This window comes from Rhinatrema bivittatum, chromosome 10 (genome assembly GCF_901001135.1).
Source record: "Rhinatrema bivittatum chromosome 10, aRhiBiv1.1, whole genome shotgun sequence".
NCBI lineage: Eukaryota > Metazoa > Chordata > Amphibia > Gymnophiona > Rhinatrematidae > Rhinatrema > Rhinatrema bivittatum.
In genome coordinates, this window is record NC_042624.1 from 60,039,351 (window position 1) to 60,065,204 (window position 25,854).

Consider the following 25,854-nt stretch of genomic DNA (forward strand, 5'->3'; position numbering starts at 1 on the left):
GTGGGAACTGTCGTCCGAGGCAATGCGTCTCATAACTTGCCGCTGGGGGACACAATGCTTGGATTTGATGGCAACTCAGCTCAACAGCAAGGCGGCCCGTTTCTTCAGTCGCAGAAGGGGAGCACGGTCGGAAGGGGTAGATGCCCTGGTGCTTTCGTGGCCTCTAGACATACTCCTTTATGCATTTCCCCCTTGGCCACTGGTGGGGGAAGGTTCTACGGTACATAGAATCCCACCGGGGGCGGGTTATTCTAGTGGCCCCAGTGTGGCCGAGGAGATCATGGCTTGCGGATCTCGTCAGTCTGGCGGTGGAAGGTCCCTTGCGTCTGGGGCATGTCCCGAATCTTCTGTGGCAGGGTCCTGTATTTTTCGATCAAGCGGATCGCTTGTGTCTAGCGGCTTGGCTTATGAAAGGAGGCAACTGAGAAAGAAGGGTTATCCAGAAGCCGTAATTTCCACACTTCTTAGGGGCCCGCAAGACATCCACTTCCCTTGCCTATGTTCGGGTCTGGAAGGTTTTTGATTCATGGTGTGGTGGGTTGAATGTGACCCCCATGGCGGGCATCTATAGTTCATATTCTAGCTTTTTTGCAAGAAGGCTTGAAAAAGGGCCTGGCCTATAATTCTCTTCGAGTACAGGTGGCAGCCTTGGGCTGTCTGCGTGGTAAGATAGAGGGTTCGTCTGTTGCAAGTCACCCGGATGTGGTACGTTTTCTACGCGGTGTCAAACACTTACGTCCCCCGGTACGAGCACTATGTCCGTCCTGGAGTTTAAATTTGGTTCTTCGTGGTCTCTGCGCCTCACCATTCGAGCCCATCAAGCGCACCACCTTGAAGGATTTGACTCAAAATGGTTTTTCTCGTGGCCATTTGTTCGGCGTATCGGGTCTCCGAAATACAGGCGTTATCGTGCCGGGAACCATTTTTGTGTATTACAGACTCAGGAGTGTCCCTGAGGACAGTACCCTCCTTCTTGCCTAAGGTAGTCTCGACTTTCCACGTCAATCAGTTGCTAGACCTTCCATCCTTTTCGGAGGAGGATGTCCGTTTTGCTCACGGTCGAGACTTACGGCGATTGGATGTCCGGACACTTTTACGGTATTTGGAAGTCACTAATGAGTTCCGGTGGTCGAATCACCTTTTTGTCTTGTGGAATGGACCAAAGAAGGGACATATAGCGTCTAAAGCTTCCATCACTCGCTGGTTGAAGGAGGCTATTGCTTCCACGTATATATGCCATGGGCATCCTGTTCCTGATGGTCTCAAGGCTCACTTTCTCTGCTCTCAGGCGGCATCATGGGCGGAAAGCCAATGTGTTTCGCCCCAGGAAATTTGTTGGGCGGCTACTTGGAAGTCCTTGCACACGTTTGCTAGACATTATCGGTTCGATGTCCGGGATCCGGCTTCAGATTCCTTTGGCAGCAGTGTGGTTCGAGCGGGACTCTCTGGGTCCCACCCATTTAAGGCGGCTCGGGTACATCCCATCAGTCTGGACTGATCCTGGTACATACAGGGAAAGGAAAACTAGTTTCTTACCTGATAATTTTCGTTCCTGTAGTACCAAGGATCAGTCCAGATGCCCACCCAAGAAGGTATATTTCGGGAGAGTCCGCTCGTCTTCATATCATATTTCTGTTATATTCTCTTCGCAGTTGGGTGCAACATATTATTGGTTTTTAAAAAAAAAAAAAAAGTTTTTTTTCTGGTATTTTAGAGTATACTTTGCTCTAGTCATTAGTTCTTGTTTAAAAAAAAAAAAATTGAGGGTGGACTATGTTTCATTCTGCTTTGATATTGATTATACTGAGGAATCGCAGGTGGCACACCAGTATATCTAGGGGGTGCTTTTCAGCTTTTCTCTGACTCCATCTGCTGGAGGGGAGGCATAACCCAGCAGTCTGGACTGATCCTTGGCACTACAGGAACGAAAATTATCAGGTAAGAAACTAATTTTCCTTTGGATTCCTTGTACGTACCCGGATCAGTCCAGACTGTTGGTTTATACTTCCCTTCCAGCAGATGGAGTTAGAGAAAAAAGCTGTAAGGCACCCCCTGATAACCTGGGTGCCACCTGCGATCCTTCAGTATTTCTCTGACTCCAGCAGATGAAGGATGGCATAACCTGCGGTCCTGATCCTTTACAAATTTTTTATTCTTTAATAAGTTGGAAGGGTTCTTTTCGCCCTTCGGTGCCTCTGGCTAGATCAAGGTTTTAGTAAGTAGCTTTAAAAAAAAAAAAAAGAATTTAAGGCTGAGGGAAGTACAAGGAGTACAGATTCTCCCTAGTGGGATTTCAGTGGCAGCAGGCAAGGCAGGGCCTTTGGTCCTAAAGCCTCTATACCTGGAGTACATTTAGAAGCCTGGTGAGAGGGGGGATTTACCGGTGGGCTGGTCCCTCCCCCCCTCCCCCCCCCCCCACCTCCAGAGATGTTTCATTCCTCTGAGGGATACTATTTAATAATTAAACACAGGGATGTTTTATTCCCCTGGTTAATCTGCTCAATTAAAAAAAAAAAAAAAAAAAGCCACAAGAGCCTGCTTATTTTCCCGGGTTTCCAGAAGGGGTAATTCTCTAATACCCAGCTGATTTCCTCTGCAGCTTCACTTACCATGCTACGTGGATCGCGGTGCTCTGCTTGTGGAGAGCCGGCAGCACGGCTCTCCCCCGAGGGACTATGGTCTCGCTGCATTCCCGGGGGTGAAGGCCCTTCACAATTGCCTGTAGCAGGCAAAAGAGTATCGCGGCCGCTGCTTCAGAGAAAACGGCTGGCCCCGTCCCCGATTAGTGTGGGAACGGCAGCCATTTTGGGAGACTCAAGCTCCGATACTGCACAGGGCTCCAGGGGAGGGGATTTCCCACCGGCGCCTAATTTAAGTCCTGAGAGGCCCCTCGATTCGGATATTGATCCTCAGTCTCCTCCTTCCTTGCCTCCGGGGAGGGGGGCTTAAAGAGGTAGCATCCCTTTTCTTCACAATTTGTCCATACTGCATAAGGCTTACATGGAGGCAGAGGCTGATTTAGATTTGCAGGGGTCTCCTCCAGCAAAGATCCCCAGGCCTGTGAACAGGCAGGAGGCTCCTAGGGCCCGACTACCCCACCCAGCTCCTGATGCAGTGGTATCGCTGCCCCCTCTCCCTCCTGACCCCGTGCCCCAAGACCCTTTCTCTGCGGCCCCAGGCAATGACATTGATAATTCCACTCCGGTAGAGGGGGATGACCTGCGGGTGCTCAGGTTGTTTCAAAGGGAGGAGCTGGACCCTCTGAACCCTCATGTTCTCGCGGAACTCGATATTCCAACTCCGCAACCAGTGACGGAGCCTTCCCCGGGGTATCCTGTGTTGGGTCTTCATGCCCCTCCTAGAACTTTTCCTTTTCACCAGAGGCTCATGACCCAGGAATGGGTCGCCCTGTAAGCCAGCCTGCGGGTTAGTAGGGCCATGGAAAAGCTTTATTTGCTCCCGGATGAGCCCTTAGAACTTCTCAGGATTCCTAAAGTTGATGCAGCCGTCTCGGCGATGGCCAAGCGCACCACGATTCCAGTGACCGGAGGGGCTGCACTTAAGGATCTCCAGGACAGGAAGCTGGAAGTTCTCCTCAAGTGGATTTTTCAGGTGTCGGCGCTTGGTGTTAGGGCGGCTGTCTGCAGTAGTCTTAATGCAGAGAGCTACCCTTAGATGGGTACCGCAGTTGCTTATGGCTCAGGAACTTCCCCCGGCAGAAGCGGAGCAGGCAGAGCGGATGGAAGCGGCGGTCACTTATAAAGCGGATGCCCTGTATGATCTCCTATGTACCTTCTCACACACGATGTACTCTGTTGTGTCAGCAAGGAGGCTTCTTTGACTACGCAATTGGTCGGCTGATATCTCTTCCAAGTCTCAACTGGGGTCCTTCCCGTTCAAAGGCAAGCTTTTATTCAGGGATGATCTCAAACATCTCATTAAAGACTTAGGGGATAACAAGGTTTACAAGCTGCCGAAGGACAAGCCCAGGTCTTCTCGCCCCTTCAGTTCTTTTAGGGGCTGTTTTAGGGGCCAATGTCTTTTTTGGTCAAGTAGAGCCCCGTCTTTTCCTCCTCGCCAGTCGTCATCTATGTCCCAGGCTTGGGCCCATTCCTTTCGCGGCAGGCAGCCTCCTTGCGACGGAGCCTCCCAAGGATTCTCCGCCAACAAATCTACCCAATGAAGGTGCACCGTTCCGGAGATAGGAGGTCGTCTCTCTCTGTTTTGCGAGGAATGGGTCAAAATCACGTCTGTTCAGTGGGTCTTAAATATTATAGAACACGGTTATGCTTTAGATTTTGTTCGCCCCCTGCGGGATCTTTTCTTGGTATCTCCTTGCGGGTCTCTGGCAAAACACCAGGTGGTACTCCAGACCTTGTTTGAAAGCTCTGGAAGCGATTGTCCCAGTTCTGCCAGGCGAATGCTGAACTGGCAAATACTCCATTTATTTCATGGTCCACAAGGAGGGCTCCTTCAGTCTGGTTTTAGGCTTGAAGAAAGTCAACAGGGCGCTTTGGGTACCTCGTTTTCGCATGGAGATTTTATCAGTCATTGCAGCCGTCCACAAAGGCGAATTTTTGGCCTCTTTGGCTCTGACGGAGGCTTAACTGCACATCGGCATCCAAGACCATCTCGGAGGTTTCTGCGGTTCATGGTATTGGGCGAACGTTACCAGTTTCAAGCATTCCCGTTTGGTTTAGCGACGACTCCCTGCGTCTTCACCAAGGTAATGGTGGTGGTGGCAGCGGCTCTCCGGCTGGAGGGAATCCTAGTTCTTCCCTATTTGAACAACTGGCTGATTCGGGCAAAGTCGGAAGACCTTTGCAAGAAGGCGGTTCAGTCAGTTTTGCAGCGTCTTCAGTTGCTTGGCTGGGTTGTCAATCTCTTCAAGAGTCAGCTGGTTCCGTCTCAGGTGTTGGAGTTCCTGAGAGCCCGTTTCGACACAACTATAGGCAAAGTTCCCTGTACGTACCGGATCAGTCCAGATAGTGGGTTGAGCCTCCTGTCCAGCAGATGGAGCCAGAGAAAAACTGAAAGGGGTATCCTATATAAGGACAGTACTCACCCTGCGCTCCCCAGTATTTCTCTGGCTCCAACAGATGCAGACGACGAACCTGCGGTTCCCTCTCCTTACCTTCCCAGGGAGAGGATGAACAAGCTGATGACTCAGGTTCGCCGTCCATTGGCCCTCCCTTTGCCCAAAGTCTGGGACTACTTGCAAATTCTTGGATCTATGGCGTCTACTCTGGAGTTGGTCCCTTGGGCATTCGCTCATATGATACCTTTGCAGTGGGCGTTGCTTTCCAGCCAGAGCAGTCTTGGATGGTGGTTGGTTCCCGAGCACTTACAGCTGGGGATGGACCTGGAGAATCCCCAGTGGCTGATTGTGACAAAAGATGCCAGTCTCTCCGGTTGGGGCGCAGTTTGTCAGTCAAGTTCGGCACAAAGGCAGTGGACAACTCAGGAGTCCAAGTGGTCCATAAATCGTTTGGAGACTAGAGCGGTTTGTCTAGCACTGCGCAGCTTTCTCCCCCTCATCCACCATCAGTCCGTAAGGGTTCTCTCTGACAATGCGACCACTATGACGTACATCAATCATCAAGGAGGAACGGACAGTGGCCGCGGAAACAGACAAAGCTGATGGTCTGGGGGTAACACAATCTTGTATGATTGGCGGCATCTCACATAGCCGGCGTGGACAGCGTCCAGGCAGATTTCCTCAGTCGCTAACGGCTAGATCCTGGAGAGTGGGAAATGTCCGAGGAAGCGATGAGCCTCTTGACTCTTTGGGGAATTCCCCATCTGGACTTGATGGCAACGCAGCTGAATGTGAAAGTGGCTCATTTCTTCAGTTGCAGAAGGGAACATGGGGCGGAAGGAGTAGATGCCCTGGTCCTTCCGTGGCCCAACGACATACTTCTCTGAGTTTCCCCCTTGGCCATTGGTGGGCAAGGTCCTGAGATGGCTAGAGTCCCACCAGGGGCCGGAGTGGCCACGGAGACCATGGTTCACAGACCTGATCAACTTGGCGGTAGACTGGCCCTTGCGTCTGGGTCACCTTCCGAATCTCCTGTGGCAGAGTCCAGTATTTTTCGATCAGGAGGCTTGCTTTTGTCTAGTGGCTTGGCTTATGAGAGGAGCCAGTTGAGAAAGAGAGGCTATCCGGATGCAGTTATTTCCACCCTGCTACACCCACATAAGACCTCTTCTTCGCTCACCTACATTCGGGTCTGGAAGGTTTTCGATTCCTGGTGCGGCGGGTTGAAGGTTTCCCCGCGTAAGGCCACCATTGTGCACATTCTTGCATTTTTACAGGAAAGAAAGGCTTGGCGTACAGTTCGCTTCATGTGCAAGTAGTGGCATAGGGCTGTTTACGAGGTAAAGTTGATGGTACGTCCCTTGCAGGGCATCCTGATGTGGCGCACTTTCTGAAAGGGACCAAACATTTATACCCTCCGGTGCGTCCAGTGTGCCCTTCGAGTACAGAAATGAGAGACTGGGTGAGGATAGGGTTGGGGGGGGTCTGAGAGATTCTGCTAGGATGAGGATTGAGAGTCCTGGTGATGGGGGAATGAGAGACTGGGCAAGGGCAGGGTTGGAGAATTGAAAGAGAAACTGGTGGGGATGTGGGCCAAGGTAATAGGTGAAGCAAAAAGGCAGTTGCCTCAGGTACTTCTATTGCTGCACTGGCACTCTGGGGTATCCTTATGTTTTAAATTTACTAAGGATGTATGTTGGCTGTAAGGGGAGTGCAACTATATAATACATCTACTAGATAAGGGAGCCCTGACCGACGTGCCGCAAATGCGCAGTAGAGAGCAGCTCTACCGCGCATGCGCAGGTGAGCACGTCGGCCAGAGCGGAACGTGCCCGGAAAAAAAAAAAAAGGCGCTGGGTCCTTAGGAGCAGCAGCGGCGGCGATGAGCAGGAGGTGGAGGAGCGGCGGCGACGAGCAGGAGGTGGAGGAGCAGCAGCGGCGACGACAAGCAGGAGCGGGAGGAGCAGTGGCGGCGCGTGAGGGACGGACGGCCGGACACCCCCCCCCCCCCCATCTGCCGGTTGTGGATGAGCTGAAAGGGGAGGGGAGAGGAGAGGGGAGGGAGAATAAAGGAGGGAGGAGAGGGTGAGGTAGAGGGAGGGAGGGAGAATGAGGGGGAGGGAGTGGGAAGGAAATGGACCGAAAACATTTTTTTAAATGTAGCCCGTTGTTACGGGCGTAACGGCTAGTTTATTATAAGTTTCTCTTATGGCCAAGACAGTTAGTGCACAGTTTATTTTTGGTGCAAATTACTGATATCTGGGAGTAATAATGGACCCAGAAATCAACCTGAAGCAACACATCTATAAAAGTAAGAGAAGGCTACGCAACTTATGGTCCTCAGAAGATTGAAACCATTACTCACACCTGCCCACTTCAGAACAGTATTGCAAACACTTATCTTTTCTAGCACTGACTACTGCAACGCACTCTTACTAGGACTCCCAAGCACATCGATAAGACCACTCCAGATACTTCAAAATACTGCAGCCAGAATACTAACGGGAAAAAAGAGGAGGGACCATATAACCGAAACTCTAGCAGACTTACATTGGTTACCCATCGAATACAGGATAAAATACAAAGCCTTATGCACCATACACAAACTAATATATGATAAAGAAGCAGACTGGTTAAACACAGCCTTACGAGTACACGTTCCACAAAAAAACCCTCCGCTCAGCAAACAAAGCACTACTAACAATCCCTTCAGTAAAGTCAGCAAAATTAACCCAAGTGAGAGAAAGGGCTTTATCATTGGCTGGGCCCATACTATGGAACACAATGCCTCCTGAACTCAGATTACAGAATAATCTCAAAACTTTTAAGAAAAATCTAAAAACATGGCTCTTTAAAAAAGCCTTCACTAAAGAGTGTGGAGGGTAGAGAATGAAAGTACAGGGTAATGCAGATGAGAATGAATTTACTCAATCCTACGTTTAAGAAGTAATATTTCAAAGTGATAGTAACTCAATAATACACCTGGACTTGACCAACATTACTCAAATAATGATTTTATTTATGAAATTGTAACCGAACTTTATTAGCACCTGTTAGAATGTACGATATCCTACATTTACTTACCGTTGCAATGGTATATAGCTTAGTGACGGTATAGAAAAGTTTTTAAATAAATAAACATTTTGTCATTAAGCCCCAGACCTTTTTTTGGTATTCTGAAATACAAAAATGTGATGGGAATAATTTTAATTGAGAGGTTTGACATAAACTACAAAAATTAAGTTGGCTGATACTAGTCTTGACATGACGTTGTTTCTCTTAAAGTCAGTTTTAATGCATTTAAAAACCACTGGATGAGCTTTTGAGTTGCAACATTGAGGTAGTTTTCGCCATAGGCTTTCATGGGAGTGACTTGTGGAAACCAAAGTTTATTTGGTGGTTGACTCTGGGTGTAAAATACAAAAAATTTTTAATTACGAAAAAGTTAAACGTTCAGCTCTGGGTTTCCTTTGGGCCCCTTTTTGCCTGCTCTTTTGGAGACAGAAGAGAAAGATCTACTTTGAGGGCCACGCTTAATGTCTCTCATTCTGATTCCTCAGGAATCTTCTACCTTTGGAAGAAAAGGCAGGAACCTCCTAGAAAACAGAAGTGTCATTTTACTAGTTGAATACACCAATTGATACGTTTTAGCACATTTATTTTTCCACAGAATTAGTAGGATTAGGTGTTGCTTTTTCGGCTTCTATTTTTGCTTAAGAACATAAGAAATTGCCATGCTGGGTCAGACCAAGGGTCCATCAAGCCCAGCATCCTGTTTCCAACAGAGGCCAAACCAGGCCACAAGAACCTGGCAATTACCCAAACACTAAGAAGATCCCATGCCACTGATGCAATTAATAGCAGTGGCTATTCCCTAAGTAAATTTTGATTAATAGCCGTTAATGGACTTCTCCTCCAAGAAATCCAAACCTTTCTTGAATCCAGCTACACTAACTGCACTAACCACATCCTCTGGCAACAAATTCCAGAGCTTTATTGTGCATTGAGTGAAAAAGAATTTTCTCAGATTAGTCTTAAATGTGCTACTTGCTAACTTCATGGAATGCCCCCTAGTCCTTCTATTATTCGAAAGTGTAAATAACCAATTCCCTGTACGTACCCGGATTAGTCCAGACCATGGGGTTGAGCCTCCTATCCAGCAGGTGGAGACAGACCAAAACTGAAAGGGTATCCTATATGAGGACAGAGTCTACCCTGTAGCCCTTCAGTATTTGTCTGTCTCCAGCAGGTGGAACAGCTCACCCTGTGGTTCCCTGTTAACTTCTGCTTGTCCCTTTTGGGCATGTTTTCCTTCTGTGTGTCTCTCATGTTTGGATCAAGCAAGTATTTCTGAGTTATTAATTTAAAAAAAAAAAAAAGAAACTTATTTTTTCTTGATTTGTGTGAACTCTGTGGATCTTTTGCAGGAGACAGTCCCTGTTGCCTTACTCTTGCGGAGGCTTAGAGGGGCTTGGCCCCTTGTTTTATATAGCCTAGGCTCCCTATTCCCGGTGGTCCTCGGCTGCAGGGGTGAAAATAAATGGTGCCAGTCACTCCCCCTGTTCAGCTTTTCTCTCTCCCTCTCTCCTGTACTGCTTTCCCTTCACTGGGATTCATTGATTCTGTAGCTACTGATAGGGGCCATTTTTGTCCCTCCTTTGGAGTTTAAAAAAAAAAAAAGGATTTTAAATGAGGAGTCTCTGACAAGATCAGGAGAAAGCTCCTGCCTTCCCTATTTACTCTTGCAGCTCTAGAGAGAGAATTGTGAACATGCACAGTTCATTCTGTGCCTCCGCTCCCTCAGCACCGGCAGCTCAGCTCTCCGGTCCCCCTTCGGCTCTCTGTCCCTCCCTCCCCTGTGGCTCCTGACGGGCAGGGGGCAACCCGGGTCCATGTGGTTCAGGGGGTGTCGTATGTCCCGTCCCCCCCGTCTCCTCCACTGGATCCTACCGTCCCCCTGCCTGCCCAGGATCTGCACCAGGACCCAGATTCGGCTGACCCCCCCCCCCCCCCTCCTTTTGCTGTTCATTACTGCCTAGAAAATGCTTTTCGCAAAGACAGTAATTTTGGTCAGGCAGTTTTTCAGAGCTTATTGTTCTACTCTTCCAGCTTATGCAGTAATCATGGATTGCATTCAAATACTGGAATTCTTAAACAAAATAATCATATGCAACCTTCAGTTTGGGAGTCGCCCACTTATTGGCTGACTGTATCCTGCTTGTCCACAGAGAAAGCTAAGTTCACCTTTTAACAAATGTTCTCCATAGACATAAATCAGCCTCCCGCATCCCCTTTAGAACTGATAATTAGTTTGATTAAAGATCAAGGAGACTTGCACAGCAGCCAGCTGCACAGGAATGTCTGCACATGCTCAGAAAATCCTCCGTTTTTCTGAGCTGAGGGGCTAATGCAATAAGATGTGTGTTAAAACAGGCACTCGTATTGAGTGCCCATTTTTCTAACATGCGCACATCGCATCCCCTGGGCAGCCTGATACAGTATTCAGATTAAGGGCTGCGTTTAAAAAAAACAAACCAAAAAAACACCAGGGAAAAATTGTGCATTCCTAGTTATCAAATCCGTCGCCCAGAATTACAGCTGGTGCACATCCGTTTTATCTCGCTTCAGGCCGATATCACCTCTTGCTATTATGTGTGTATGTATGTTGTGCGTCCAGAATCTTCTTTTTTTTTTTTTTTTTTTTTTTACATCGAGCCATTAATTTATACCTTTATTTTTAAACACTGATAGTGTCACAATGTTAATATGAGGAACCACAGAGGATAGTAATTTTTATTTTATGATGAGCCTTTAATTTGTGGATTGACTTAACACCAGCTCTGGGGCTGGAGTTAATTTTGCTGCATTAAAAAGTGTTAGGTATCAGGTGATTTTCTGCATTAGGGGTAATAGTTAATAGTGCTCATCACATGTAAATTCCATTTAGATGAGGCTATCTGCTACTGAGTTTGGGCGCGCTAATCTGCTTACCGCATCGGGTGCCAATCTAGTGCATCCAAAATGCTCGTCCAGCTGCACGTAAAACTGTGCACTAGGCTGGGCACGCTTTATTTCATCGAACCCTGAGAACATTTTCTGTTTCAGTGCCATTGGGTGACATCACCCCACTAGTGTGATTGGTTTATCTTTTTGTCTTTGGAGAGCACTGGTTACAGGGGAGCAACTTAGCTTCCCTTGCATAGAAAACAGACGTCATCCTGTAATCATTAAATTAAGATTTAATGATTACAGAAATGGGGGATCTAAGGTAAACTCTTGAGCATGTGGTATAGCAGAAGGCGGAACAAAAAAGTTTCAAAGAAGTATTCAGCTTCTTAAAGCAGTGTTGACAATGTTTTCAACATAGCTCCAAGTTGCTTATTTTGCGGTATATAATTATTATGTACATGTTGAGGTATCAAACCCTATTATGGTTTGAATAGATGAATATATAAATCATTTTCTAATAGTTGTAAGACATTTACACAGGAAGAATACACTTCTGTAGCAGTCAAACCCTGTTGAACATACTTAAAGGGTAAGTAAAATGCTCAGAATAGCACTGTGAACCCATGGGTAGACTCTTGCATACTCAGTTTAGATGTTGGCACCTTGAATACTGTGTACAATTCTGGTCGCCGCATCTCAAAAAAGATATAATTGCGATGGAGAAGGTACAGAGAAGGGCTACCAAAATGATAAGGGGAATGGAACAACTCCCCTATGAGGAAAGACTAAAGAGGTTAGGACTTTTCAGCTTGAAGAAGAGACGACTGAGGGGGGATATGATAGAGGTGTTTAAAATCATGAGAGGTCTAGAACGGGTAGATGTGAATCGGTTATTTACTCTTTCGGATAGTAGAAAGACTAGGGGGCACTCCATGAAGTTAGCATGGGGCACATTTAAAACTAATCGGAGAAAGTTCTTTTTTACTCAACGCACAATTAAACTCTGGAATTTGTTGCCAGAGGATGTGGTTAGTGCAGTTAGTATAGCTGTGTTTAAAAAAGGATTGGATAAGTTCTTGGAGGAGAAGTCCATTACCTGCTATTAAGTTCACTTAGAGAATAGCCACTGCCATTAGCAATGATTACATGGAATAGACTTAGTTTTTGGGTACTTGCCAGGTTCTTATGGCCTGGATTGGCCACTGTTGGAAACAGGATGCTGGGCTTGATGGACCCTTGGTCTGACCCAGTATGGCATTTTCTTATGTTCTTATGTTCTTATATAGTTGCTTTGAAGTTCTAGAAGTAAAGGACTTTGTTAAAGGTGTTAAGGTGGTCCATTCTGTGTAATGTACAATTTTATCTTTTCCGTACTAGCATTCTTCCTCCCATATATCTCTCCCTCCCTTATATCAAGAGAACTGACCGATTCTTGTGCCCTTACCTTTTTTCTCTGTCATTCTAGGGACATTGGACTGTTGGCGCCATCAAACAGTTCCGGATGCTTTGTGTTGTGAGACCACTAGTGGGCATTGTGTACAAGTACATAGACAATGTTCTTTACATCTTCCTGTGTGACACATCTACAGGTGAAGACATTTATCTACATCGTGTCTTGAAGGCTAAAAGTCATGCGATCAAGCAAAATGACCATTTCCCATTCAAGGTGAGGGAAGATGCTACTTTTCTTGATCTCAGAGAATTTTTCTTGCCCATTAGAGAGAGAACACTGCATGTTCTAAGAATGAGACTGAAGTGTTGTCACCTCACTGTGACTTTATCTTAGGGTTAAAGTTGGCATGAGAGCTGAGAAAAGGCTCTGCCTGGCACTTTTGTATGAAGATTTTTATGAATAAATGCAAACTTCAGAAGGTTAGTGAAATTGTGTGGTTGTCATGATCATATGGATATGCAGAAATAAAGGTCACCGAACAAGTTGTAGTGATGTATTTTATTGAATGAACTTAATATGTACCTTTTGACTAGCTTTTAAGAGCTGTTTCCTTCATCAGATCTGTACAGAATAAACTAAGTGCTTAATGAAGTACAAGTCATTAAAAATCCATGCTTTCTGTTCATAGGCATTTCAAGAGCTAAACCCTTCTTCCTTATACTTGAAACCTGCTCTAAAACAGCCAGTAGAGGAGGTATATATCCCAGAATTTGTCCCTTCTCCAATGAACTTCATCCCTAAGGAAAGCAATCCCAGTGTGCAGGAGATGCAGAACGTGGAGACTAATGGAGGAAAAACAGATGTTCAGGTGGGAGAATTATCAAACTGTCAATCTCAAATTGGGGAAACACCAGTATAATTAGTCCAGCAAATAGCCAGTGTAATAATGTCACTTCTGCTCTAGTTTTTTTTTTCTCTCTCTATAATTAGTAGTTAACAGAATAAAAAAGTTGTATGAGAGGAAAAGACCTCAGCATTGGAAGGAAGTGCTAAAAACTGGATCCTAACCCAGTAGGTGCAATCACTGGTCTAAAAAAAACCTAGCGTGTAGACAGATGGACTCAGAACCAGTGGGTTATGCACCCCTGCCAGCAGATGGAGATAGAGCAAGCTGACGTCACAGTATATATAATCCTGCAATGACCCCAGCCTGCTAGTATTCTTTTTCTCCAGCAGATGGTGGATGTGCATCTCCCTATGGGGATTGCTTTGAGCTTTTTTGAAAGGAGAAATTTGAAAATCTAAATTAAGAAAAAGAAAGCCCCGCTTTCCTGCGGTGATACCTAAAGGTCCCTCCCCCCGTTGAGAATTCCTGAGATGATTTCCGTGGTCCCTCAGAGGTGTGCCTTGGTCTGGTAGCTGGGTTTGCCGTCGTGGCCTTAGCTGGTAGTTCAGCTGAAAGGTAGTGGGTGCAGGAGGCCAAGCGAGGTGGTGACGGCAGATGCCATCTCCCCACACAGCTGGAGACCGTCGCTTTACTCAGCCAGTAAGCGCTGAGCTCATGTAAGGTTTACAAAAAAAAAAAGTGTTTTACCTAAATTGGAGACAGAGGGGTTTCAGGATTTCCTCCAGTCTCCGTTCTCAGCGTGCCGTGCCGGTGTTCGATCCCGCGCCCATTGGAGTTGGGGAACTGGGCAGCCTGGAGGGTTGCGTGGCCTCCAGTGGACTAGGTTCCGCATTTGGGCTTTTTTCTTGCATGCCGTGTGGTAAGCTGCGGTGGCCGTTTTTGCATGCACTTGTGCGTGTTCTGCTGCTCTCTAGGCTGTCAGTGTGCGCAGTGTGTTGGCTCTGCGTATGCTTGGTGCACTTTTTACAAACACAAATTTTTACACGCACAGATGGTGCACAGGTTGTGCATGCATCTTGCTGCACTTCTAGTTGCTTTTTTGGCCGCATTTCATTTTTGAGCATGAGCTGTTTCAATGCACGTTTACCACAGCTGTGGCGCTAGTAAGCAAGAAGCCTAAGTGTCTTCCTATTTGTGTTGCCTGTCATATTAGGGTTTTCAGCCTGACCTGACTTCTAACCTGTGTCGGTGCTGCTCAGACACTCAGGGAGAGGAGTTTTCCTCGGATTTTGCTAAGCCTGGCTCTTCCCATTCTGATGATGGGTTGGTCACGGCCTTGGCTTGGGGGACACCAGATCTTGGTTCTCCCTTGACTGGCTCCTCCGCTGGCAAGGGCAGTTCTGTAGGGTCAGCTCCAGTTCCTTCTGGCACTTGGTCTGGATCTGGCTTCTTTTTCTTGGGTGGAAATTTTTTCAAGCCTTTCTCCAGGTGCAGTCCTCCAATTCTCCCATGGTTGACCCTCAACCTCTTCCAGTCCTATGCTAAAGCGCCGGAGTTCGCATCTGTTCCCTCTAGGTATTCCCATCGAGAACCCAGATGGCACTAATGAGGCAGATCCTGATTCCCTGGAAGATGGAAAAATTCCCTTGGGACTGGAATCATATCGAACCATGTTGTGGTTCTTTTGTAGAGATGAGCTGCCAGCTCTGATTTCCCAGACTTTTTGAAATAGCTGGATGTTCTTGATTCGGGTGCCGTGTTGGAGCAGAAGAATCCCATTTTGGTTTCATTGCGTAAAGCCTCTTGTTTTTTTCCCTGTGGATGTCATTCAGGAATTGATCTTGAATAGATGCCCCAGAGGCAAATTTTAAAGGGGGTCTGATATTGGAAGGCCTGTACACCCTGGGTCCAGTTGTGAGAGAGTGTTTGTGTTTTCCCAAAGTGGATGCACTGGTATGTGCTAAGTGGACAACTATCCCCAAGGAGGGAGGAGCAGCCTTGATAGGTGGATTGAGGCTATCCTTAAGCAAGCCTTTAAGGCAGTGGAAATGACTTTACAGATCACTTCCTGTTGCGTCCTAGTGGCATAATCTTGTCTGCTTCTCTCTCAGGAGGTTGATTCTGGAGAGCATTCCAGAGTGATTATATAGCCCACTGCTGCCTTTTTAGCAGATGCAGGCTGTGATTTGGTCTGTACCTCGGCCAGAGGAGTGGCTTCGGTGATAGCAGCCAGGAGTCAACTCTGGTTGCGAAATTGGTCAGCTGACGCAGCCTCCAAGGCTAATCTTTCAAAGATGCCCTTTAAAGGCTCGCTCATGTTTGGGGAGAGTTTGCGAAACTGGCCAGTAAGTGAGGCAGATCTCTAGTTCCTTGGTTACTGGAGGATAAAAAGCAATTGCCAGCACCCCTTCAGCATGAGGGGTTGTCTCTGGGGTTCCAAATGGTTTTGTCCCTACAAAGGGTCGACCTTTTGGAGGACTCAGCCTTTCAGTAGGTCTCAGTGCTTTCGTCCCAGACAGCCCCAGAGGAGCAGGCTCAGGTGGCGGACCTTCCTGAGCTTCCCAATGAAAGTTTGTAGACCCACCTTTGGGAACAAGAGATATGGGGGGGGGCGCTTGTCTCTTATCAGAGGTGGGTCGAGATCACAACGCACCAGTGGGTCCTGGAGGTGATCCAAGAAGGATATGCATTGGAATTTTGCAGTATTCCTCAGGACATGTTCATGGTGTCTCCTTACCACTCCCCGCTGAAGAAACAGGCAGTGGAATTTACACTTCAAAGGCTCCTCAGGCTGAGGGCTGTGATTCTGGTGCCCACGTCTCAAGAATTTATGGGCGATATTCCATTTTTGTTGTGCCCAAGAGAGTTCTTTTCAATCCATTCTGGATCTCAAAAGTTTCAACCGTTATTTGAAAGTGACTCATTTTCACATGGAAACCTTATGCTCTGATAATGGCAATGCAGCCAGGAATTTCTAACTTCCCAGGATCTGTCCGAAGCCTACCTTCATTTTCCTATCCATTTGGAACACCATTGAATACAATGTGCGGTGTTGGGGCTCCATTATCAGTGTTGGGTGCTGCCCTTTTTTTTCTAGCCATCGCCCCCAGAATGTTTTCCAAGGTTCTGGTGGTAGTAGTGGCGGCCTTGAGAAGAGAAGGGATTCTGGTGATTCTGTACTTAGATGACTGGCTGATTCGAGCCAAGTCTCAGGAAGAGAGCCGCCTGGTGATGCACAAGGTGATCTTTGTTGCAGAAGCTCGGTTGGTTGGTGAACCTGGCCAAGAACAGTCTTCAGCCATCCCAGTCGTTGGAGTATCTGGGGGTTCAGTTTGACATGAGACAGAGCAAAGCTTCCCTGCTGGAAGTTCAGATTCAGAAATAAATGTCTTGGGGATGTCAGTTGGTAAACACTATATGCCGGTCGGTGTGGTCCTGTCTACAGGTGCTTGGCTTGATAGTGGCAACACTGGAAGTGATGCCGGGGGCGAGGTTGCCTATGCATCCTCTTAAGCGCACTCTACTGTCTTGTTGCAACCTGCAGTCTTAGGCCTACTTGGTTCAGCTCCAGTTGCCGATGGAACTCTGCTCTTGCCTCCAGTGGTGTTTGTAGGAGGCGCATCTGAGAAAAGGGTGTCTCCTTGTCCTCCCTGACCTGGTAATTATTCATGACCGACAAGTCTCCAGGGTTGAGGGGGGGCTCACTGTCGGGAGCTGACGGCCCAAGGATGTTGGAATGCCGAAGAGTCCCGTTGGAACATCAATCACCTGGAAGCCTGGGCGGTCCAGTTGGCATGCTTGCAGTTCAACCACAGGCTGCAGGGTCAAGCAGTCCACGTGATGTTGGACAACGTGACTACGGTGGCCTACATCAATTGCCAGGGAAGAAACGAGCCAGCAGGTGTCGCAGGAAATAGACCAGCTTATGGAATGGGTGGAAGGACATCTACAGATCTCAGCCTCTCACATTTCAGGAAAAGGCAACGTAAGAGCAGACTTTCTCAGCAGGGAGCGTCTGGACCCAGGAGAAAAGGGTGTTGTCAGACAAGGCATTTTCAACTGTTTGTGGATCGCTGGGCTTTCCATTCCTAGACCTGGCAACTTCTTGCAATGTAAAAGTTCTTCGATTCTACAGTCACTGGAGAGATCCATGGTCCCTGGGCATGGATGATCTCATACAGATGTGGCCGGAAAAGAGATTGCTTTATGCCTTTTTCCCCTGTGGCCATTGCTAGGCAGGATAATTAGCAAAATTGAAGGCCACAAGTGGCTGGTACTCTTGGTGGCACCCAGTTGGCCCAGGAGTCCTTGGTATGCGGATTTGCGAAGACTTCTGGTGGAGAACTCCCTTTGTCTTCAGTCGCATATGGATCTGTTACAGCAGGGTCTGGTATTTCTGTCTTACGGTTTGGCCCTTGAGAGGGCTGGCCTGTTGAAACATGGTTATTCCTCCACTGTGATTGCCACCTTACTCTGTGCTTGCAAGTTCTCCACTTCCTTAGCTTATGTGGGTTTGGAGAATTTGAGGCCTGGTGTGAGGAGTGTGGTGTTCTTCCTTGTTCAGTTGAGATCCCATTCATTCTGGATTTTTTTGCAGGATGAGGTGAATAAACGATTGGCCCTTAATTCCTTGAAGGTTGTGGCTCTTGCCTGTTTCAGGGGTCCGATGAATGGTGATTCCTTGTAGTCTTATCCTGATGTGGTTCATTTTTTGAAGCGAGTGAAGCATCTTAGGCCTCCCTTGAGGTTACCGTTACCTTTGTGGAGTCATAACTTGGTGCTGGATTTTTTGGGGAATCCTGTGTTCTGGCCACTGCGTAACCTTTCCTTGCAGTTGTTGACCTTAAAGACTGAGTTCCTGGTGGCTATATGTTCTGCGTGTCAAATTTCTGAGCTGCAGGCCTGGTCTTGCCAGGGAGCTGTTCCTTCGGGTAACTCCAGGGGCATTACAGCTGCATACTGTTCCATCTTGGAAGATTACTAGGGTAAATTGACAAACTAAAGAATAGCAAATCACTTGGACCAGATAATATACATTCCAGAGTGCTGAAAGAACTGAAAAATAAAATTGCGGACATGCTATTAGTAATCTGTAAACTATCATAAAAATAGTCTATGGTACCTGAAGACTGGAAGGTTGCCATGTAATGTCAATTTTTTAAAAAGGGATCAAGGGATAATCCAAGAAACTAGAGACCAGCGAGTCTGACGTCAGTTTCTACTATTTTGCTTGGTACAATCATAAAGAACAAAATTGCTGAACATATAGATATTTTTGTCCCATTATACTACACCTGACATAGATTTTGCCAAGGGAATTTCTCGCCTCATCAATCTGCCAAATTTTTTTTGAGGGCGTAAATAAATGTGGATAAAGTTGAGCCAGTTGATATAATGTATTTGGTTTTCCAGAAAGCATTTGTAGTCCCTTATGAGAGGAAATGTAAAAAAAAAATCATGAGATGGAGTCAGTGTCCTATTTGGATTGGGAATTGATTAAAAGATAGAAAACCGAGGGCTAAATGGTAAATTTTCTCAATGGAGAAAGATGAATTGTGGAGTGCCTCAGGGACTTAATTTGTTCTGGGACCACTGCTTTTTAATATATTTATAAACAACCTGGAAATGGGAACAACAAGTGAGGAGATCAAATTTCCCGATGACACAAAATTATTCAAAGTTGCTAAATCACAAGAGGATTGTGAGAAATTGCAGGAGGACCTTGTGAAACTGGGAAACCTTGCATGGTTCCACTTTAGGAGTCTCCATTCAGACAAAGGATCTAGGCATCGTTGATAATGTTGAAATCTGCTCGGTGTGCAGCGGCAGCCAAGAAAGCAAATAGAATGCTAGGAATTATTAGGAAAGGAATGGAGAATAAAACACAGAGGCATTATGATATTCTCTATCACTCCATAGTGCAACCTCATCTCGAGTATTGTGTGCAGTTCTGGTCTCCACATCTCAAAAAGATATAGCAGAATTAGAAAAGGTACAGAGAAGGGGAACCAAAAAGGAATGGAATGATTCAACCTATGAGGAAAGACTAAAGAGTTTAGGTCTCTTCAGCTTAAAGAAGAGACAGCTGAGGGGAGATATGAAAGAGGTCTATAAAATAAGTGGAGTTGAACGAGTAAATGTTGATCAATTGTGTACTCTTTCAAAGCATACAAAGACTAGGGGATATGCAATAAAGTTACTAGGTGATACATTTAAAACTAAGAGGAAATATCTTTACTCGACACATAATTAAGCTCTGGAAATCATTGTGAGAATGTGGTGAAAGCTAGTAGCGTAGCTGTGTCTTAAAAAAAAAAAAAAAGCTTTGGACAAGTTCCTGGAGGAAATGTCGAGGAATGAGTGTCATTCTCATTATGCAATCTGTCAGAGCAGAATAGACTTCAAAGATGCTATCCAGTCTTGCCTTGATGTAAGGTCCCTCCCGGCACAGTTTATGAAACACTGTTTGTGTCAGGGGACCATTTACCTACATGAAAGCTAGAACATAAGAAAATGCCATACTGGGTCAGACCAAGGGTCCATAAAGCCCAGCATCCTGTTTCCAACAGAGGCTAATCCAGGCCATAAGAACCTGGCAAGTACCCAAAAATGATCTGGAAAAGGTAATGAAGACTGCAACAAAAACTAGAAAGATGCTTGCATGCATAAAGAGAGGAATGGTTGGCAGTAAAAAAAAAAAAAAAAAAAGGTGATATTGGTCTGTGCTGAGACCTCATTTAGAATACTATGTACAGTTCTTCAAAAGGATAAAAATCAGTTGGAGTCAGTTCAGAGGGTGGCTACTAAAATGAATGTTCTAAAAGCATATGGGGATAAAGATCTAAACATATACCCTGGAGGAGAGGCAGGATAGGGAAGCAGTGGTAGACATTTAAGGTTCCCATGCAGAGGAGACAGGCCTCTTTCAGTGGGAAGGAGGCTCTAGAACGAGAGTTCATGGCATGAGGGTTAAAAGGGGATAGTCTAAAGAAATTCTGTTAGAGGGTAATGAATTCATGGAACAGCCTTCCTGTGGAGGTGGTGGAGACAAGAACAGTATCTGAATTCAAGCAAGCATGGTATAAGTAAAGGGTATTTATGAAGGAGTGGTAGAGATCATAAAGCTGAGTAATTGGTGTAGGTTGGCAGACTGGATAGGCTGTAGTGATCTTTCTGCCGCCATATATCTAATTTCGCAGATGACACACAATTATTTGAAGGTGTTAGATCTCGAGTCTAAATTGCCAGAAAACCTTGCAAGACTGGGGGATTAGGCTCTAAATGGCAGATGAAATTTAATGTAGATGAATGCAAAGTGATGCATAATAGGTGCATGATGCTGGATTCCATAGTAGTGTTTAGCCCCCTTCTGCCTCACCTTTGAGGTAAAAGTATTAGAAGGCTGCTTTGGGCTAAACCTTCGAGGAGTTTGTCCATGGTTTATCTTTTCTTTTTCTTTTAATTTGTTTTCTTACCTGAGTCTTGATGACAAGAAGAGATAAACCATGTAGACATAAAATGTAGATGTTTGGTTTGAGTTAAAATGTATTTAGTAGACAGCAAGTATAAAGGAAAAGAAAGAAATCGTTTAAATCTCAAGCAGTGAGTAGCATACAATGTCTTTTTTTTTTTCCTATTCCAATGCAAAGAATATTTTAGCAAAGCTGTCTTTCTTCCTGGGTAGAACTGGTCAAAACCCTGCAAAATGCTAGGTAACTACAATTTCCTGTATGTATCGTCTTATCTTATATATACTACACATACCATGCCTACCGTGTACCCCTCCAACTAATCCAAACAGTACTTTCTGGCTTCCAACTGCTGACTACACCCGTCTATTAAGCTCTTTGCTCTTATGTTTCATTTTCCTAGAAATTGTATGGTTTTTAGTTTCATGTTCTCCATTCTCTTTCTAGCAGAGGGTCAACCCAGAGATACCTATACAGGCCAGTATCCCAGCACACTTATGTCCTCCAGATTCTCTCCCTGCCCTCTAGCAACTGCTTATACCTGGTTCTGGTGTTCACTTCCTCATGGGTCAGTGCTGGCCAGGCCCTGTCACAGTTGAGCAGTTCAGACTCCTCTTCTAAGGAGCCAGTCTCACAGATTTCTACAGTAGGTATCGCCATTCAGGAAAAGGATCTTGGAGACATTGTGGGCAATACTTTGAAATCATCTGTCCAGTATATGGCAGCATTCAAAAAAGCAAATAAAGTTAGGTGGTAGTAAGAAGGGAAATGGAAAATTAAATCAGGATAGCTTAGTATCTTTGTATCAATCCATGGTGCATCCACACTTTTGAGTATTGTGTGCAGTTCTGATTGCCCCTTCTCAAAGTTATAGTGGAACTAGAAAAGGTATAGAGATGGGTGACTAAAATAATAAAGGGGATGGAACGGCTCCCCTGTGAGGAAAGGGTACAGATGTTAGTGCTCTTTAGCCTGGAGAAGAGACAGCTGAGGTGATAGAGGTTTACAAAATGATGAGTGGGGTGTAACAGGTAAACAGGGAATGGTTGTTTACCCTTTCAAATGGTACTAGGGCTAGGGAACATTCCATGAAGCAAATACGTTTTTAAAAAATCAGAGTATTTTTTCACTCAGTTCACAGTTAAACTCGAATTTGTTGCCAGAGGATGTGGTGAAATCAGTTAGCATAGCTGCATTTAAAAAGTGTTTTAAGTTCCTGAAAGAAAAGTTCATAAACCACTATTGGCCATGTAGACTTGGGGAAAGCCACTGCTTATCACTGGTTATGAGCAAGAAAAGTTGGGTTCATTCTGCCTGATTCTTAATTGGATTGGCCCTTGTTGATGACAGGAAACTGGGCTTGATGGTCTTTTTTGTCTGACCTATTAGTATGATCTTATGTTCTCTGTTTTTCTTTAGTTATATTGCTATAGAATTTTCTTAAAGTAGATCTTGGTCTTGTGACACGGGCAGTGATGATATATCAATAGTATTCACTGACAGTGCTTGAGTGCTGCAAATGGATCAGATTGTCAGGATATCTCTAAAGCAGAGCTTTCCAAAGTGTGTGTCGCGACACTTTACTGTGTCGCCTGAGGTGTGCCGGTGTGTCGCGCAAGCCCGGTGCACGTGACACACCGGCAAGTGCAGGGACCGGGAACCCATGGCTCTGAGCCAGATATGCTGCATCTGGCTCGCAGACAAGTATCGCCACACTTTCCCGCTGACCCAGCTGCTCCCCGGTCCTCCTCCGCCCGGGCGGAACGCGGCAGGACAGCTGGAGTCAGCGGCACCGGCATGCTCTCTTCTTCCTGCCCCCCCCCCCCCCCCGGAAGAGGAAGTGGAGAGTATCGGGTGAGTGCGCGGCAAGAAGAGGCCACGCTAGTGCGCTCGGCATCGGCCCGAAGAAAAGAAGACTGCAGCGCGGCTCGGAGGAAAATGTTCAACCGCGGCCGATGGGACTCCGCCTCCGCGAGGGCTGAAAATGAAGAGGTTAGCGTTGGGAGAAGGCTGCTGCTGCTGCTGCCGCGAGTTCCCGGGGTGGGGGTGGGGGAGAGTGAGATTCACTCTCCCCCACCCCCACTGCTGCTGCCGCGAGTTCCCAACGCTAACCTCTTCATTTTCAGCCCTCGCGGAGGCGGAGTCCCATCGGCCGCGGTTGAACATTTTCCTCCGAGCCGCGCTGCAGTCTTCTTTTCTTCGGGCCGATGCCGAGCGCACTAGCGTGGCCTCTTCTTGCCGCGCACTCACCCGATACTCTCCACTTCCTCTTCCGGGCCGCGGGGCCCTGTGTGTGTGTATGAGAGAGTGAGAGATTGCATGTATGTGAATGATTGAGAGCCTGTACATGTGAAAGAGAGTATGTCTGTGATTGAGAGCCTGCCTGTGAGAGAGAGAGCATGAATGTAAGTTTACCATTGGGAACCTGTATGTGTAAGTTTGTGATTGAAAACCTGTTTGTGTGAAAGAGTATGTGTGTATGATTGAGATCCTTTGTGTGTGAGAGAAATCATGTGTATGTATGATTAAGAGCCTGTGTGTATAAGTAAGAGAGAGATCATGTGTGTCTGTGTGTGATTGAGAGCTGGTTTAGGTGATGGAGCATGTGAGTATGTGATTGAGAGCCTGTGTGTAAATGAGAGAAAGAGAGGACATGTTTGTAAGCATGTGAATGAGAGTCTGTGTGTGAGAGAAAAAGACAGCATGTATGTGTGTGATTGAAAGCCTGTGTGTGTGTAAGCGTGAAAAGATAGACAGCATGTGTGTAAATGTGTAATTAAGAGCCTATATAAGTGAGAGAGAAAAAACATGTGTATATGTGAGTACTGAGAGCATGTGTGTGTAGGTGTGTCATTGAGAGCCAGTGTGAGAGAGAGCGCTGGTATGTGACTGAGAGAGGAGAAAGTTCCAAGCAAACCACCCCTCCTCCTGCTAATTCAGAACAATCTCAGGACACCTGGATATCAAACGTTCCCAGGTATGCAGAGCAAAAAAATGTTTGTATCCTTATTATTTTTCATTACTGGGTCTTTGTGTCTGCTATTTTGAAATATTTTGTTGGTATCTGGAAATGTTTTATATGAGTTTTTAATTATTAGATATTCCACTCATCAGGTGTTTCGAAATATGTTCTTTTTGTTAGTACAGTTTTACTGCTGATGATTTTATATTTCTTGATTTGTTTTATAAGGATGGGTGATGTTTCTTTTTTCCTTTGTTACACTGCATACAACCTCTGGTTTGCTAGTAGACTGAATTACTGTGTCCCGAAATTATGTTTGTCTAAAAAGTGTGTCACCAACATGAAAAGTTTGGAAAGCTCTGCTCTAAAGAATATGCTTGAGAGATTTGCATACAGACTACCTCATTTGTTGCAGATTTCTCATGCATATTCATTACGGATATCCTGAAAACCCAACCTATTTGCAGTACATGAGGATTGACTATGAATACCATGCGCTACAGCGAGCTCAGTTTGTGGAAAATTAATGGAACAGGAATTGACAGAGTAAGACAATCAGTTTTTAATTGTTAAAATGTTTACATTTCAGTTCTCTGTGACTAATTGTCTAATTTTTTTCAGGAAGTACAGGATAATAGCCTGGAGTTGCCATACCTTGAACCAGTATCTGAAGGTATGGATGTCTGGGATGAAAACTGGTCTCCTTTGGTCAATACAGTTTCCTCCAAGACCATGGCAACCTCCCACCACCCGCCTAAAACCACATTATCTTCTAATCAGCCTCCTCTCATCATGGAGTCTTCTAATCAACTTTCCGAAACTATGGAATCTTCTAAAACTGTAAGTCAAGAAACCGCAAAGTAGGATTGAAAGGGAAAGCATTGTGTTAGATATGCCCTGTTTGGATTTCTCTACAAAATCCAAAACTCGGGTACAGGCTGTCTGGAAAAGTGTCTAAAATTTGCTAGCTGGCACAAGTGCTATGTCATGTAGAAAAATTGGGAAGAGTCAGAAAACTAACTAGATACCTATGATGAGAGCACAGACATTGGGCTTCATTACTTACCTTATCTGCTAGACTGTCCAGATCCATGAGTTTATACCATCCAGCCAGCAGATGAAGACACTTCTTTTAGTGACTTCATGACTGGTATATAGAGCAGTGCAGTGCAGCACAGGTAATTGCCAGTAATATCTATCTCCAGCAGATGGTAGCACATACAGGACGAATGCACCAGGATTTCCAGCTCCCAGGCTTGTCTATGGCCTCACTTGGAGGAGATCATTTGTAGTTCCGCTCCTAGTGCCTTGCTGTTCTGCCCTGGGCAATTAAGTTAGCTTTACCTCATTTCTGGCATAAGGTAGGTAATTGTTTAGAGCTTGTGTGTGCCTGAAATAAAGTTAGCATAAGGTAGGTAATTCTAGTCTCTTTCCCTCCCACCTTTACCTCATTCTTTGATTTATAGGCAAGAGACTTTCACATTAAAAATCAGTCTGGGCTTTATCTAAAACACAGGATTGCCCCAATCGTTATCAAAAATGTAATTATCCCCTTGTAGGTCACTAACAGCAAGTACACCACATACATTTAATGGACACTAATTTACTCATCCTTACTGCCTTAGCAACCTAAACTTAACTAAGAACTCAACAATATTAAGGCAGCAGTCCAGCAGGAAAATGAGGGCCTTCCAGTCTTTTGTACAGAGTGTCACATGTATGATTTTTACCAGTTGAAGAGAAGTTGTATGTGTGCAAAGAGCTCCTGGCTCTTGGAGAATGAGTCCGATCTCTGGAAGCTAGTGTGGCAGACCTGAAGGAGCTGAAGCAGACAATCTGGCAGCCCCTTGGAGAAAGGTCATCTGGTTGAGAGTATCACCCTGGTGTAGCAGGAAGTGATCCTGTAACACAGTGATCCCCAACCCTGTCCTGGGGACCCCACCAGCCAGTTGGGTTTTCAGGATAACCACAATGAATATTCATGAGAGAAAATTTGCATGCATGCACTGCCTCCATATCATGCAAATTTTCTCTCATGCATATTCATTGAGAATATCCTGAAAACCTGACTGGCTGGTGGGCCCACAGGACAGGGTTGGGGATCACTGTGTTACAGGATCACTTCCTGCTGTAACAAGGACCTATTCTCCAGGTGATGCATTATCCTCTCACACAGAGGATGTCTCCCAGGGCTAA

The 25,854-nt window shown here is 45.8% G+C and overlaps 1 protein-coding gene across 6 annotated transcripts in view; it reads left to right on the forward strand.

The window, feature by feature from the left end:
* The window catches only part of TDRD5 (tudor domain containing 5), a 139,265-nt gene that overhangs the window by 76,296 nt on the left and 37,115 nt on the right, over positions 1–25,854 (forward strand). For all 6 annotated transcript variants that reach the window (XM_029618463.1, XM_029618461.1, XM_029618466.1 and 3 more), the window contains 3 exons: positions 12,453–12,653; positions 13,069–13,248; positions 24,280–24,498. In XM_029618463.1, coding sequence (XP_029474323.1) covers positions 12,453–12,653; positions 13,069–13,248; positions 24,280–24,498 — 600 coding nt within the window. The remainder of the gene's footprint in view (positions 1–12,452; positions 12,654–13,068; positions 13,249–24,279; positions 24,499–25,854) is intronic.